Source organism: Microtus ochrogaster, unplaced genomic scaffold, assembly GCF_000317375.1.
Source record: "Microtus ochrogaster isolate Prairie Vole_2 unplaced genomic scaffold, MicOch1.0 UNK1, whole genome shotgun sequence".
Taxonomy (NCBI): domain Eukaryota; kingdom Metazoa; phylum Chordata; class Mammalia; order Rodentia; family Cricetidae; genus Microtus; species Microtus ochrogaster.
The window spans coordinates 29599097-29614096 of NW_004949099.1; the positions used below are offsets into that span (position 1 = coordinate 29599097).

At 41.0% G+C, this 15000-nt stretch overlaps 1 protein-coding gene across 4 annotated transcripts in view; it reads right to left on the bottom strand.

Annotated features, from left to right (window-relative positions):
* The window catches only part of Raf1 (Raf-1 proto-oncogene, serine/threonine kinase), a 58934-nt gene that overhangs the window by 21986 nt on the left and 21948 nt on the right, over nt 1-15000 (bottom strand). For 2 of the 4 annotated variants that reach the window (XM_026788053.1, XM_005365043.3), the window contains exon 2: nt 1528-1760. In XM_026788053.1, coding sequence (XP_026643854.1) covers nt 1528-1734 — 207 coding nt within the window. In that variant the 5' untranslated portion in view covers nt 1735-1760. Of the gene's footprint in view, nt 1-1527; nt 1761-15000 lie in introns of those variants that run through there. The other 2 variants (XM_026788055.1, XM_026788054.1) reach the window with 1 other exon arrangement.

The following is a 15000-nucleotide window of genomic DNA, read 5'->3' on the forward strand; positions in this document are numbered from 1 at the left end:
GGGAGGGAGGGAGGGAGGGAGGGAGGGAAGGAAGGAAGGAAGGAAGGAAGGAAGGAAGGAAGGAAGGAAGGAAGGAAGGAAGGAAGGAAGGCCAACTACACAACCAATGTGCTAAGTTTCTAGTTAAAGCAATACTAACTAGTGAAGATTTTCTTTTTTCTCTTAAAAAAAAAGCTGAAAAAGCTGTTGGCAATTAGAAATTACTGCAGGTTGGGAGAAACATGACAGACTGATATGTTCAGAAGAACTTTATTAGTTATGAGCTCACAGCTACAGCCAGCCCCGATAAGCCCTAAAGAGGGAAGGGATTAGGAGAATTGGAATGCTGTACTACAGATAGTGCAACACGGGAGAGAAAAGGGGTGCCTTCAATCAGGAAGAACAAAGGCCACAGTTGTAACTATGGCTTACAGGCTGAGGAAAGCAGGAGGCTCCATGTCACCTAGCCCACAGGGCCCTGTCCTGGCGGGAAACTCTAGACAAGAGTAAACTTCAGATTCACAGTTCTGGTCCAGAGGAGGTGGCACAAGCTAGAAGGTCTGTGATGTAATACTGGCACTACAAATTCCGAAATACCTGATCTATGAATCTGGAGTGCAGAGTAGAAAAGAAAGTAGAGAAAGAGTTTTGGGTTCAAGAACCAGTCTGAATGGAGAAGCACCAGCCAGCATAGGCAACCAGCACAAACATTTTGTCCCTACTCTTAGGGAAGCTACTTAGCAGCCTTTCTTTTTTTTTTTTTTAACTTTTTACTTTTTATTTTGAATCTCACTAAGTTGCCCATGCTATAGCTCTGAAAACACTCAGTAACCTACATAAGCCTTAAACTGAAGATCATCCTACCTCAGCCTCCCAAGAACCAAAGAAACAGTCCTGAATTGCCAGGCCCAGCTTTATTTTGATAGCCATATTGAAATTTTTTGTTTTTAGGGGAGGAAACAAAATAATACTTTAGTTGTTTTTTGAGTTTTGCCATCAGTTTGAAGTGGGGGGGGGGGGCACCTAAGATCCAGTATCACAAATGAAGGCTCTTTCAGTTCACAAAAGAAGTATGAGAAAGGGCTGGAGAGGTGGTGCAGTGGTCAAGAGCACTTGCTCTTGCAAAGGACCCAGGTTGTGCTGCCAGTACCAACGCCCTCTTCTGGCACTGCATACACATGGCACACTGACATATACTCACGTACAAACACCCACAGACATAAAATAAATAATGATGAAGGAATTTACTAGCAAAACCTGAGAGGGGACTATTAGAAGAAAACCAAGAAAGCTCTGGCTGACCTCCTATCGGAAATATCGCCTCTTCCTCTCCCTAAAATAAGGGTGCAGAAAACAAGCCTTTGTGGGCAATGTTAGGTCAGAGTAGGGAGTGTGAGAAGAACAGTGATTTAATAAAATAAATCTGCACTTGGGAGAAAAATTAAATAAGAGACCCCAAGTGACAAGGAGATTCCCATCTATAAACTGGACAGACAACACAGCCCACTTTCCACAGGGGGAAGAACTACATTTTCTAGGGTCACATACCACTGTCCTCTGCTTATTCGGCAAGAAAACTCGGATAGTGTTGCTTGTCTTAGAAGAATCCGTGAGTTTGCCATCATCTGAGGCCCGGCGCTGATAGCCAAACTGCTGAACAATTGTAGGGGAGATGCAGCTGGAGCCATCAAACACCGCATCTTTGAGTCCAAAACCATTGCTGATGGTCTTCCAAGCTCCCTGTATGTGCTCCATTGATGCAGTTTAAAAAATACTTAAACCTGAAAGACAAGTAATTATAATTCTAGAAGAAAGTACTTAACTCAGGAATGCAACATAAATAAAAGTTGTAAAAACTATGGTGTATGGATTTTCATTATCTGTGAGCAAGTTAATCAGGAAAAAATGTTCACAGTGGTATATTTCCATAAAATTAGAGAAAAAGCCAAAAACCAAAGCCAACCTAGAACATAAGCCAGGATCGTCTGGCTTCTAGTCCCAACTTTTTCATCTGTATTTCTCTCCTTTTATTACAATATGTGAGTATGCTGAGTTATCACTTCTGCCTATGACCAATATATTTTAGACTATGAGAATTATGTACTAGGGTGGGGGATCCTGCCTCCAATAGAGGAGCAGCAAACTTAATTCCCAAGATACATTATAGATATCATCTATATTTATTTTTATGCATAAACTATCTCACTCAATTTGTCTAAAATTTTTAGGTTTATAATCGTTTCTTGCTTCTCTTTAAATCAGAAAAATCATTCAGATGCCCCCCCCAAAAAAACTCCTAGGGTATGGGTAAAATGACCAGATTCCATATCTATTTACAAAGTCCATAAATTTTCCACTATAACATCAGGGTTCAGTTTGGGTGCAGAACCAAAGCTGAAAACCAGTCATTTAACCCCAACACAATCCAATGGTTTTTAGCTTTTAGTTTAATCAGGCATAAGACTAATGCCCACACACTGGCTTACAGTCAGCAAGTAAATGGTTCTTCTCCAGAAAACTATAAGGTTAACAGAGAAATCTCCCTTCAAGCCTTAAGTCAGAAACTTGTTTTGTCTATCTAGCAACAGCTAGTACTCACCAGGAGCCTCTATTGTGAGGCAGTATACAAAGCATGCATGAACACACACATGCATGCACACACCCGCACACGTGCACGCACACACACCCACACCATTCCTATTATTTGCCTTAACCCTCACAGTTACTAAATAGAAATGATATTCCCACCAAGTAGTGATGGCACTTGCCTTTAATCCCAGCACTCAGGAGGCAGGGACAGGCGGATCCATGTGAGTTCAAGGCCAGCCTGGTCTACAGAGCAAGTGCCAGACAGGCTCCAAAGCTATAACAGAAAAACTGTCTCAAAAAAACAAAAAACAAGGAAGGAAGGAAGGAAGGAAGGAAGGAAGGAAGGAAGGAAGGAAGGAAGGAAGGAAGGAAGGAAAAAGAAAAGAAAAGAAAAGAAAAGAAAAGAAAAGAAAAGAAAAGAAAAGAAAAGATATTCTCTAAACTTATTAAGCAGGCTTCAGAACATGACAGTAATCCCAGCACTTAGGAAGTAGATGCCGGCAGATCTCTGTGTGAGGCCAGCACGGTCTACATACCTATTCCTGGACAGCCAGGGCTACATAGTGAAACCTTGTCTTAAAAACAAAACAAAAAAAACTCACCAGAACACGCCTACACTACTCATACCTCAGAACTTATTCCCTTCACTGAGAAGATTGAAACCCCAGAAACAGACAAGATGGCCTTTTTTACTACCTGTCTCCAACCAAGGCTGCCTTCTAAAGAATTTTACCTGTCACTCCAGCCAAAATTGCCTGTTTCCTTTCCCCAGCAAACAAACCTGAAAACTCTTGGGGCGATGCTTACAGTACAGACTGTGTACAAGCGTCTGCTCTGTGAGCAGAGCTCACTAGCATACCCTACTATTGGAGCAGTGCCTGCACCACAAAGGCACTCAACCCAAAGCTTTGTGTAAGCCTACGAGCTCTCAGGCATTCCATTGCTATGTTATATTGAACTGTCATTCTTCTCACAATAACTGTTAACATACGACCTTAATTGTGATTTGATTTTAAAGTGAAAGGGGTTTACTCACCAATCACATCACAGTTAAGTACAATTCCTTGATCATTTTGAATCAACCAAAGTCAACTGTCAACTGATGCTAAATAAACTGAAAACTAATAAAGCCAGGCATGGTAGTATTTGCCTTTAATCCAAGCACAGGAAGGCAGAGGCAGGCAGCTCTAGACCAGCCTGATCTACTTAGGAGTTCCAGGACAGCCAGGGCTCTGCAGAAACCCCGTCTCAAAAAAAAAAAAAAAAAAAAAAAAAAAAGAAAATCTAATTAAACAGTAATGATTCTAAATCCATTAACATATTAAGTATTAAAATTTATTAAGAAAAATGTTATAAAATATAACACAGAACTATAATCACATACAAATTCCATTTACAAAAACAAATATTTGGTAGGAGAGATGGCTCTTGTACAGGACCCCAGTTCAATTCCCATGCTGTGAGGTACTTTAGTCTGCTGCCATCTGAAGCACAGATTACTAGGACAATAAAAATATCTACGAATCTTCCCTTTTCGGCCATTACTGAAGTTGAATTCTCTTGTGACTTCTGACCTTATCTTCTCACACTTCAAAGAACATTATGTCTTCCCCCTTTTCCAATTAAATATGTACCTGCCCTGAAAGAGGAAAAAGTTCAGGTTGTACAGGACACTAGATGGCAAAGTAGCCTAGGGTTTGCAAGAAGAAACATACCATCTACCCTGTACAGATGCAGCAGGAAAGACTAATGGCACAACTACCACGTGGGCAATCACCCCAGGCTAAAGCTGGACAAAGGGTGCAAAAGAAAAAAGCCTGGAACAGAAAAACAAAGCCTGGAAAAGAGAGGACAAGTGAGATGGAGGAACAGAGTGATCTCATGTATAAATCTCACTAAACACTGGGTAAACGAAAAGCTATAAAGACTCTGCCTTACATCTTAAACCTGGGCTCTCAGTGATTTTTATGCAAAGTTTTCAGATTGTTTCACTGACTAGTCACTAGACATCTACTTCTTGTCATCTGGGGGGGGGGGGTTAATACAAAAAATGAAGAATGTGCTACTTCATCTTCTCAGTAGCAAATGCTTCTCAAGTTTACAGAGGATAAAGACATAGACTGATGAAGATAACCAACACTCGTGGGTGTAACTTTTCTTTCCTTCCACCCACTCAGCACACTCTGGATCCAGGGCTTCCAATGCATTAAGAAAGCACTCTACCATCAGGCCACATCCCAGCCCTTAATCTTCCTAAGAATCCCAGGCCTATTTTCTAGTATCAAATTTGAGACTATTTATTTATTTATTTATTTATTTATTTATTTTTTTATTTGGTTTTTCGAGGCAGGGTTTCTCTGTGGCTTTGGAGCCTGTCCTGGAACTAGCTCTTGTAGACCAGGCTGGCCTCAAACTCACAGAGATCCGCCTGCCTCTGCCTCCCGAGTGCTGGGATTAAAGGCGTGCGCCACCACCGCCCGGCACTACTTCATATTTATACAAGTCTTTTTAAAACAGAACTAGAAACCTCAGTGAAGAGTATTTGTGGCTCTTTGCAGAGGACCCAGATTCTGTTCCCATCCACCCACCCATACGGCAGTTCATAACCACATGCAATTCTGATTCCAGGGGATCCAAGCACAAATGTGGTATAGATATATGTGCAGGCAAACACTGTATACATTTTTAAAAAAAAAAAATCAAAGAAAGAACAAACTCTTTCAAAAACCTAAATCCCAAAGAATCCCTGAACCCATTATAAGAAGCCTTGTCCAGAGCAGAGCATGGTGGTACAGGCCTGTAATTCCATTCTTGGAAGGTAAGGCAGGAGGATCAAAGCATCCTCAGCTACACAGGGAATTTAAGGATATCTGTGATACAAAAATCAGCTAAAATGAATGAGTGAATAAATGAATGAATGAATGAATGAATGAATGCCAGAAAAAGAAAAAAAAACCATGAGGTCAGGTGGTAGTACAGACAGGCCTATCTATGCTCAGCATTCCAGAGACAAAGCCTGAGCTAACATAATAAGACCCTGTCTCAAAACACAGGCCATAGGAGGAGGCATGTATAGAGAGAGCCCTGATTCTACACCAGCACAGACTACAAAGACAGATCAGGCCCTAATTCAGCAGGCCCAGGACTTAGGCCTAGACTCTTGGTGATGGTACACTAGCAGCAGGTCTCTAGACTGGACAAACCAGACACTGGGCAATCAAGGCCATTCTGAAGGGGACATTAACCCAATGAATACTGCAAAAACCAGCAGTCTCTTCCCCAGCTCAGTAACCAGACTCACAGAACATATAGCTTCCCCATCCTAACACAAAGTTCAGTAAAGCTCAAACTCAGAGATCTACCTGCTTCTACCTCCTGAGTGCTGGGATTAAAGGCTACCACCAGCAGCAGCTGAGAAAGGTTTCTCTAACATTCATGATTACTTAAATTTTACTTTTATTGTCCATGGTCCCTTTCTGAAGGACCTCATTATTCACAGAAGTCAAGAGAGAAAACAAACAGGACATCCAATACAGGAAAGAAAGCAAAGGAAATCCCCAGTAGGCCAGAGGAGGGGAATTCCCGGATGACACATGTGTGTCCAACACAGAAACCCTAACAACCTGAATCTGGAAACATCAAACTACCACTAGCAATGCTTACCTACACAACAGGGTTTTTTTTTCTTTTCTTCTAAGGAAAAAGAGAAAGAGCAAATAACCCATATAACAAGTTTCCGTGCACCTATGGCCCTGCTGACGCAAACACAGCTCTCCTCAAAAGGAATGAAAAAGAATTCTGAGCCAAAAATGAGTGGCAGCAGTCCAAAATGACATGCCTCACCATGGAGGTGGCTGCAGGAGAAAGAAGACATTTGTCATAGCACTTACCAAGCACAGCGGCGGGGACATGGCAGGGGGATACAAAGAGGGGGTGCTCTGCTACAGGCTCCAGATGTCACCCAAGCTACACTTAATTTGGGGATGGTGGAGTCTAGTGATCTATTCAGAGGACAGTTCAGAGGTTTTACCTGATACCAAAACTGGCCAAATACACGTGTGGGCAATGAATGGCTATTAAGGGGACCAAAGGTAGCCCAAGATAATTCACTCAGGATCTGCCACATTCTAACTCTCCACAATTAAAGAAGTTCTAAGTCAGTCTTTTAGAATCTTTCACACAGGTACGCTTTTTGTTTTGCTTTGGTTTTCTGGGAACTTCAGGTTGCAGCCCTTTAACCTTACTATCTTTCTTACAGAAGAAGCAGTAAAGCCTGTGCTGCACTCTGAGAGCTTCCTGGTGGCTGAATATGAATGACATAATCCAACAGGGCAAAACTTCACAAAACACAGGACACACTCTGGTTTACAAGATGACTTTAGGGGATATGGGGCATGGCACTGACTACAACTCAAAGAGCCCAACAGGGGCATGAAAGGGAGAAAGCCTCAACTGGCTAGAAGATGTTTGCTTGTATGGCTTTAATACTTCCTAACCTCTTTCCAGCTCAAAGCCATGGAGAGACCAGACAGCAAACTAAAGGAGCACTGCTACCTTTCTTTTACAGACAGTACAGAAAGTCTAGAATTATGTGCAACTCTCCTAGTAGTTCTGTTATACTACTTATATAGTGCTTATAACATTGTTATTCCTTGATTTTACATAAAAGAAATAAATATAAATCGTGAACCAGAGCCAGTGAAGTGGCTCAGTGGGTAAAAATCATTTGTCATGTAAGCTTGAGTTTAATATTCAGAATCCAGTGGAAGGTGACAACTGACTCATAAGTTGTCCTCTGACCTCCACATTTGAGCCATAGCAAACACAAGTGCACACTTATACACCATAAACACACAATAATCAAAAATAAAAATTTTAAAAATAGTGTGGGCCAGTGAGATGGCTCAGTGGGAAAAAACACTTGCCACCAAGCCTACCCTGAGATTGATCTACTGGACTCACATGTTGGAAGGTAAGAACCAGCACCAAGTTGTCCTATGATCATCACATGTGTCCCATGGCACATATATATGCATGTGTATCAAGGAATAAATGCTGTGGGACAATGGTCTTTTATCCTGTCACTTGTTAGTGACCCAGAGAAGTCAAAATAATCTAATATTGGTTTGTTTTTTGACTCAGACTCTAGACTAGCCTGGAACTTTCAGTGGAACATGAGCCGAACATGATTGAACCACTTGTAACTACAATTCTCGGGGGACCAAAAATTCTCTTCTGGCCTAAGAGTGCTTGTATTCATGTGGTGCAAAGACAAACACATACAGTCTCATAAAATAATAAACATTTTAGCTGGGCAGTGGTGGTGCATAACTTTAATCCCAGTATTTGGGAGGCAGAGGCAGGTGGATCTCTTGAGTTCAAGGCCAGCCTAGTCTACAAGAGCTAGTTCCAGAACAGTTCCAAAGCTACAGAGAAACCCTGTCTCAAAGAGAAAACCTGCCGGGCGATGGTGGCTCACGCCTTTAATCCCAGCACTCGGGAGGCAGAGGCAGGCGGATCTCTGTGAGTTCGAGACCAGCCTGGTCTACAGAGCTAGTGCCAGGACAGGCTCCAAAGCCAGAGAAACCCTGTCTCGAAAAAACCAAAAAAAAGGAGAAAACCTGTCAACAATAATAATAATAATAATAATAACAATCCTTTAAAAGTGATTAACTTTTTATTTCATGTATCTTTAATTTACTTATTTACATGTATGTCTGTACAACATGTGCGCATGCCTGGTACCTGCAGAGGGCACAAGAGGTTATCAGATCCCCGGACCTGGAGTTACAGGTGGTTTTAAGTCACCCAGTGTGGGTGCTTAATCAAACCCAGGTCCTCTAAAAGATCAGCCATTGTTCTTAACTGCTGAGCCATCTCTATAGCCCTAACTACTTCTTTGAAAGACAAGGTTGCAAGGCAGTGGTGGCACGGGCCTTTAATCTCCGCATTCAGGAGACAGAGGCAGGTGGATCTCTGTGAGTCCAAAGCCAGCCTAGCCTAGCAATGTTACACAGAGAAATCCTTTCTATCAAAAAAGTCAGGGTGTCACTATGTAATTCTGGCTGGTCTGGAACTTGCAAAGTAGGAGACTGGTCTAGCTGCCTGCCTCTACCTCCCAAGTTCTGGAAATTACAGGTTTGCACTACCACACCCAGCAAATTTTATTCTACATATATTTTGTCAACGTTTTTAAAATTACAGTTAACTGAACCTATTATGATTTTTTTAAAAGGCATGCTGATCATTAAAAATGAAACATTACTAAAGTTACTGTTACTTAAGTTTAGAGTTCCTGGGAGAGCTGTACATCTCCAGTACCTCTGTGGCAGTAAGGATAGGTAGGTAGTCCTACTCCCAGAATAGAGGTTCAAGAAATCTGGAAACTTCAATTAAAATAAAAAAATCAGCAGGCGGATCTCTGTGAGTTCGAGACCAGCCTGGTCTACAGAGCTAGTTCCAGGACAGGCTCCAAAGCCACAGAGAAACCCTGTCTCGAAAAACCAAAAAAAAAAAAAAAAAATCAATAAACAACATAAACTTAATAAAATTATTCTTTTACCTTCCAAAAGCCGATTCAGAACAATGTTTTAATCAGCTAAAATTATGGTACTTCCAAGGGATCTTTAAAAATTTTTTATTTTCTATCTAGAAGGCAAGGTGCATGCATGTGAGTACAGGTGTCTGTGGAGGCCAGAGGCATTAGATCCCCTGGTGTTGAGCTTACAGGTGATTGTGAGGTAACCATTATGGGTGCTGGAAACTGAACCCAGGTCCTCTGCAAAAACAAGTTATCTGAAGTGCTAAGTCATGGAACCAGCACAAGTGGTTTTAATAACCTTAGAACATTAGGATGGCCGGGCGGTGGTGGCGCACTCCTTTAATCCCAGCACTCGGGAGGCAGAGGCAGGCGGATCTCTGTGAATTCGAGATCAGCCTGGTCTACAAGAGCTAGTTCCAGGACAGGCTCCAAAACCACAGAGAAACCCTGTCTCGAAAAAGAAAAAAAAAAAAAAACATTAGGATGTCCATATCAGCATTATTCCAAATAAACAAAAGGGGAAATAACCCAAATGTCATTAAGTGACAGAAAAGAGGCATTATCTAAGCAACAACTGGTTATACTTGATTATAAAAAGTAATGAACAGATTCAACACAATGCCCATCAAAATCCCAGCAAAATTCTTCAAAGACCTCGAAAGAACGGTACTCAACTTCATATAGAAAATCAAAAAACCCAGGATAGCCTAAACAATCCTGTATAATAAAAGAACTTCTGGAGGCATCACAATCCCTGACTTCAAACTCTACTACAGAGCTACAGTACTGAAAACAGCCTGGTATTGCCATAAGAACCAAATAGAAGACCTAGTTATCAATCCACACATCTTCGAACACCTGGATTTTTGACAAGGAAGCAAAAAGTATCAAATGGAAAAATATTTAACAAGTGGAGCTGGCATAGCTGGATATCAACATGTAGAAGAATGAAAATAGACCCATATCTATCACCATGCATAAAACTCAAGTCCAGATGGATCAAAGACCTCAACATAAAGCCAGCCACACTGAAACTCATAGAAGAAAAAGTGGGAAGTACACTTGAACACATTGACACAGGGAACCATTTCCTAAATATAACACCAGCAGCACAGACACTGACAGAAATAATAAATGGGACCTCCTGAAACCGAAAAGCTTCTGTAAAGCAAAGGACATGGTTAACAAGACCAAACGACATCCTACAGAATGGGAAAAGATCTTCACTAACCCCACATCAGGCAGAGGTCTGATCTCCAAAATATACAAAGGACTCAAGAAATTGAACACCAAAAGATCACATAATCCAATAAAAAAAATGGAGTACAGACCTGAACAGAGGAATCTAAAATGACCGGAAGACACTTAAGGAAATGCTCAACATCCTTAGGCATCAGAGAAATGCAAGTCAAAACAACTCTGAGATTCCATCTTACAACTGTAAGAATGGCCAAGATACAAAACAGTGATGATAACTTACGCTGGACAGGTTGTGGGGAAAAGGGAACACTTCTGCATTGCTAGTGGGAATGCAAACTGGTACAACCCCTTTGGATGTCAGTGTGGCGATTTCTCAGAAAATTAGGAAACAACCTTCCTCAAGACCCAGTAATACCACTTCTGGGTATATATCTAAAGGATGCTCAATCATGCCACAAGGACATATGCTCAACTATGTTCATAGCAGCTTTGTTTGTCATAGCAAGAACCTGGAAACAACCTAAATGCCCCTCGATCAAAGAATGAATAAGGAAAATGTGGTACATTTACACAATGGAGTACTACACAGCAGAAAAAAAACCGACATCTTGAACTTTGCAGTAAAATGGATGGAGCTAGAAAACATTTTGAGTGAGGTAACCCAGACACAGAAAGGCAGTTATCACATGTACTCACTCATAGGTGGCTTTAAACATAAAGCAAAGAAAGCCAGCCTACAAACCACAATCCCAGAGAACTTAGACAACAATATGGACACTAAGAGTGACTTACATAGATATAATCTACATGGGAAGTAGAAAGTAGAAAAAGACAAGATCTCCTGAGTAAATTGAGAGCAACCCTTGGGGAAGGGTTGAAAGGGGGAAGGGAGAGGCAGGGAGGGGAGCAGAGAAAAATGTAGAGCTCAATAAATATCAATTTAAAAAAAAGAAAAGCAAGGGCTGGAGAGATGGCTCAGTGGTTAAGAGCATTGCCTGTTCTTCCAAAGGTCCTGAGTTCAATTCCCAGCAACCACATGGTGGCTCACAACCATCTGTAAAGAGGTCTGGTGCCCTCTTCTGGCCTGCAAGCATATACACAGACAGAATATTGTATACATAATAAATAAATAAATAAATATTGTTTTAAAAAAAGAATCAGTAAAACCCAGTACTATGCACAATGAATGTATGTCAACTTAAACAAACAAAACAGGTCCTCAGGTTTTAAATTACAGCTCTATTGTAATACTGATTTAAATTATATCAATTTGGACTTGAGGTAATTATTATGTATTGTTAGTATCATACTACTTGCGGACATGTGAAAGAAAGGAGAATACAGACTATGCCTTACACATCATTAGCAATTTGCAGATCTCTTCTAATTCAAGAAACCTTCACTTTTCTAAGTGATAAAGGATTTACTTTAAATTAGTGGTCTTCAAGCAGTCATAGTCCCAATGATTTTCTAACTTGGTCCTTCCTTCTTCTTAGCCATTAAGTGAGAGAATATACATTAAAATTATGAACTTCTGTTTATATAGCTAACAATCTGCAAATATAGTGAAGATATAATACAAATTTCTATTAAGTCATACATGAAAACTGGGTTGTCATTCTTTTTTTTTAACCTTCACTCCCAAGAACTTTTCCCCAGTGGTGGTAATAAATATAGGCTGAGTAAAATAAAATCCCATGTAATTATAAAACTGCTAAACTACACACTATGATTAGTTCATGTTAGTCGAGTTACTAGTAAATGCTAGCCAAGACAAAGCAATTCCTATTCATGGGAATAACTGGGCACTGCCCTAAAGTTACAGTTGTGCTATAATATTACCTGTTGTAAGGAGTTTCTCCTTGGCTTGAAAGCAGGAGGAAGAGTGAGGTAACACAGCTAAGTCAACACTTGGCAGAAACACTATTATCCATACTGACATCTAGGTTTAAGACTTACTTGTGTTACTGTCTCTTCTACTTGGCATGTACATGTCTAGTGTTGTCACCATGCTGTGCCCACAACCCAGGGGCTGGAGAATAAGTTCAGGGTCAGTGCTCTACTACTGAGCTACACCCTCAGCTCTTGCTCTGTTAAGACAGGGCCAGGCTACCTAGCCCAGGTTGGCCTTGAAATATCAACCCTAGCCAGACAGTAGTGGTGCACACCTTTAGTCCCAGCACTCAGGAGGCAAAGGCAGACAAACCTCAAGTTCGAGGCTAGCCTGGTCTACATAGTGAGTTCCAGGACAACCAGGGCTACACCAAGAAACCCTATCTTGAAAAAAAAAAAAAAGAAAACGAAAAGAAAGAAAGAAAAAAAGAGAAAAAACATCAACCCTCCTTCTTTCCAATGCTGGGATTATATACAATATGCAACCTGACATATTTCTTACTTTTTTTAAATTATAGAGAAAGCAAACCGTTAGTATGAACTAACCAAATGATACTGTCATTTTTCTTTGTTATAGAAGCAGTAATGGCTTTATTGATCAGAAATATAAGTTGCCCTTCTACCTCCTTAGATTTCCTGAGTTTGCTACCTAACAGTGTTACCTATATAATACTACTCTACTTCAAAAGAGTTCCCGGTTTCAAAGTAAGAACTGACCGAGTGTGAGCCTTTTAGACAGCCTCTCACATTACTTGGAAAAATCTGCAACTCCTCTGTGTAATTATACACCAGCACATCCATTCCTTTTTACAGATTATCGCAACTTCTTTTTTTTTTAATGTGTATGGGTATTTTGCCTGAATGCATACCTGTGCACCCATGAAACCAGAAGAGAGCATTGGATTCCCCTGGGAGTAGAGTTACAGTTGTGAGACATCACAAAGGGGATGGGAATCAAACCTTGTCCTCTGGAAGAACAGTTAGTGCTCTTAATTGCTGAGCCATCTCTCCAGCTTCTCTCTCAAAATTTTTAAAAGACTCCTTGGGAGCTGAAAAGCTGGCTCAGTAGTTAAGAGCTCTTGCTGCTGTTCTTGCAGAAGACTCAAACCTGGCCCAACATCCATGTTGGCAGCTCACAACCATCTGTAACTCCAGCTCCAGAAGATCCAATGCCCTCTTAAGGCTCCCATAGGCATCTGCACTCATGTCCTCAATCCCACAGAGGCACACATAATTTTAAAATAATAAATATTTTAAAGATTCCTTGGAACAATTCTAGACACATCTGTACATTAAAATTTATGAAGGAGCCGGGCGGTGGTAGCACACGCCTTTAATCCCAGCATTCGGGAAGCAAAGGCAGACAGATCTTTGTGAATCCGAGGCCAGCCTGGTCAACAAGAGCTGGTTCTAGGACAGGCTCCAAAGCTACAGAGAAACCCTGTCTCGAAAAACAAAAACAAAACAAAAACTGAAGGAAATGAACACACTCCAAACCTATAACCAACGGATGAAACTTTCAAAATATCTCTCTGCCTCAACTTATCATTTCCTCAAAAATCTTTTAATTTCCTAACAATGAAGAAATAAAAATGATTTAGTATCAAGAGAAAATAAGTTGGGAGGTGGTGGTGCAGTGCACACCTTTAATCCCAACATTCGGGAGACAGAAGCACGAGGATTTCTGAGTTTGAGTCCATCCTGGTCTACAAAGTGAGTTCCAGGATAACCAGAACTGTTAAAGAGAAAAATTCTGTCTCAAAAAAAAGAAAGAAAAGAAAGAAAAAAAGAAAATAAGCCAGGTTGGGCACTCAGGAGGCAAAAGCAGGTAGAGCTCTTTGAGCTCAAGGCCATCTTGGTCAACACTCTAAATTCCAGGTCCGAGCTATAAAATTCAAAAACAATAAACAAACAAACAAACCACTGGGGGCTAGAGAGCTGGCTTAGGGTTTAAAAGCATTGCTGCTCTTCCAAAGGACCAGGGGTCAATTCTCAGCACCCTCATGGCAGCTCACAGCTGTCTATAACTCAAGTTCCACGGGATCTGACACCCTTTTCTGGCCTCTCTGGGCACGATACACACTTGTGATGCACAGACAAACATACAAACAAACACGCACACATAAAACAAAATAAACATTTAAAAAATACTGTGAGGAATAAATTCTCCCACTCCATCCCCAAATTAAACTGGCAACAGCAGGAGGCTGAAGCAGGAGAATCTTGAATTTAAGGCCCATCTGTGTTACATAGCCAGACCCTCTCTCAACAAAGGGCCTAAGAAAGGGCTGAAGAAATGGTTCTCATTAAGAGCACTGTTTCTCTGAATGATCTGAGTTCAATTCCCAGTACCCACAGTTCATTATCACCTGTAACCCCAGCTCAAGGGGAATCTAACACCTCTAGCCTCTGTAGACACCTGAACTCACATGAACATAACACACACACACACACACACACAAATTAAAGTTAAAAATAAATTAGTTTTTGCTTTTTTAATTTTATTTTTTAAAAAAAGAAAATGAATTATCTGTTTTCATTTTACATACCAATCTCAGTTCCCACTCCGTCCCCTCCTCCCATTCCCTCCACCTTTCCATCCACACACACCCCCATCCACTCCTCAGAAAGGGTCCAAGGCCCTCCCTACTACATCTAGGCTGAGCAAGGTACCCATCCAAAGAGAACCCAGTAGGGATAAATCCTGGTGCCACTGCCAGTGGCTCCTCAGTCTGCCCCAGCCATACTAGTAATTAGTTTGAAAATACCAATGCAACTGAGCATATAACACTGGGGGG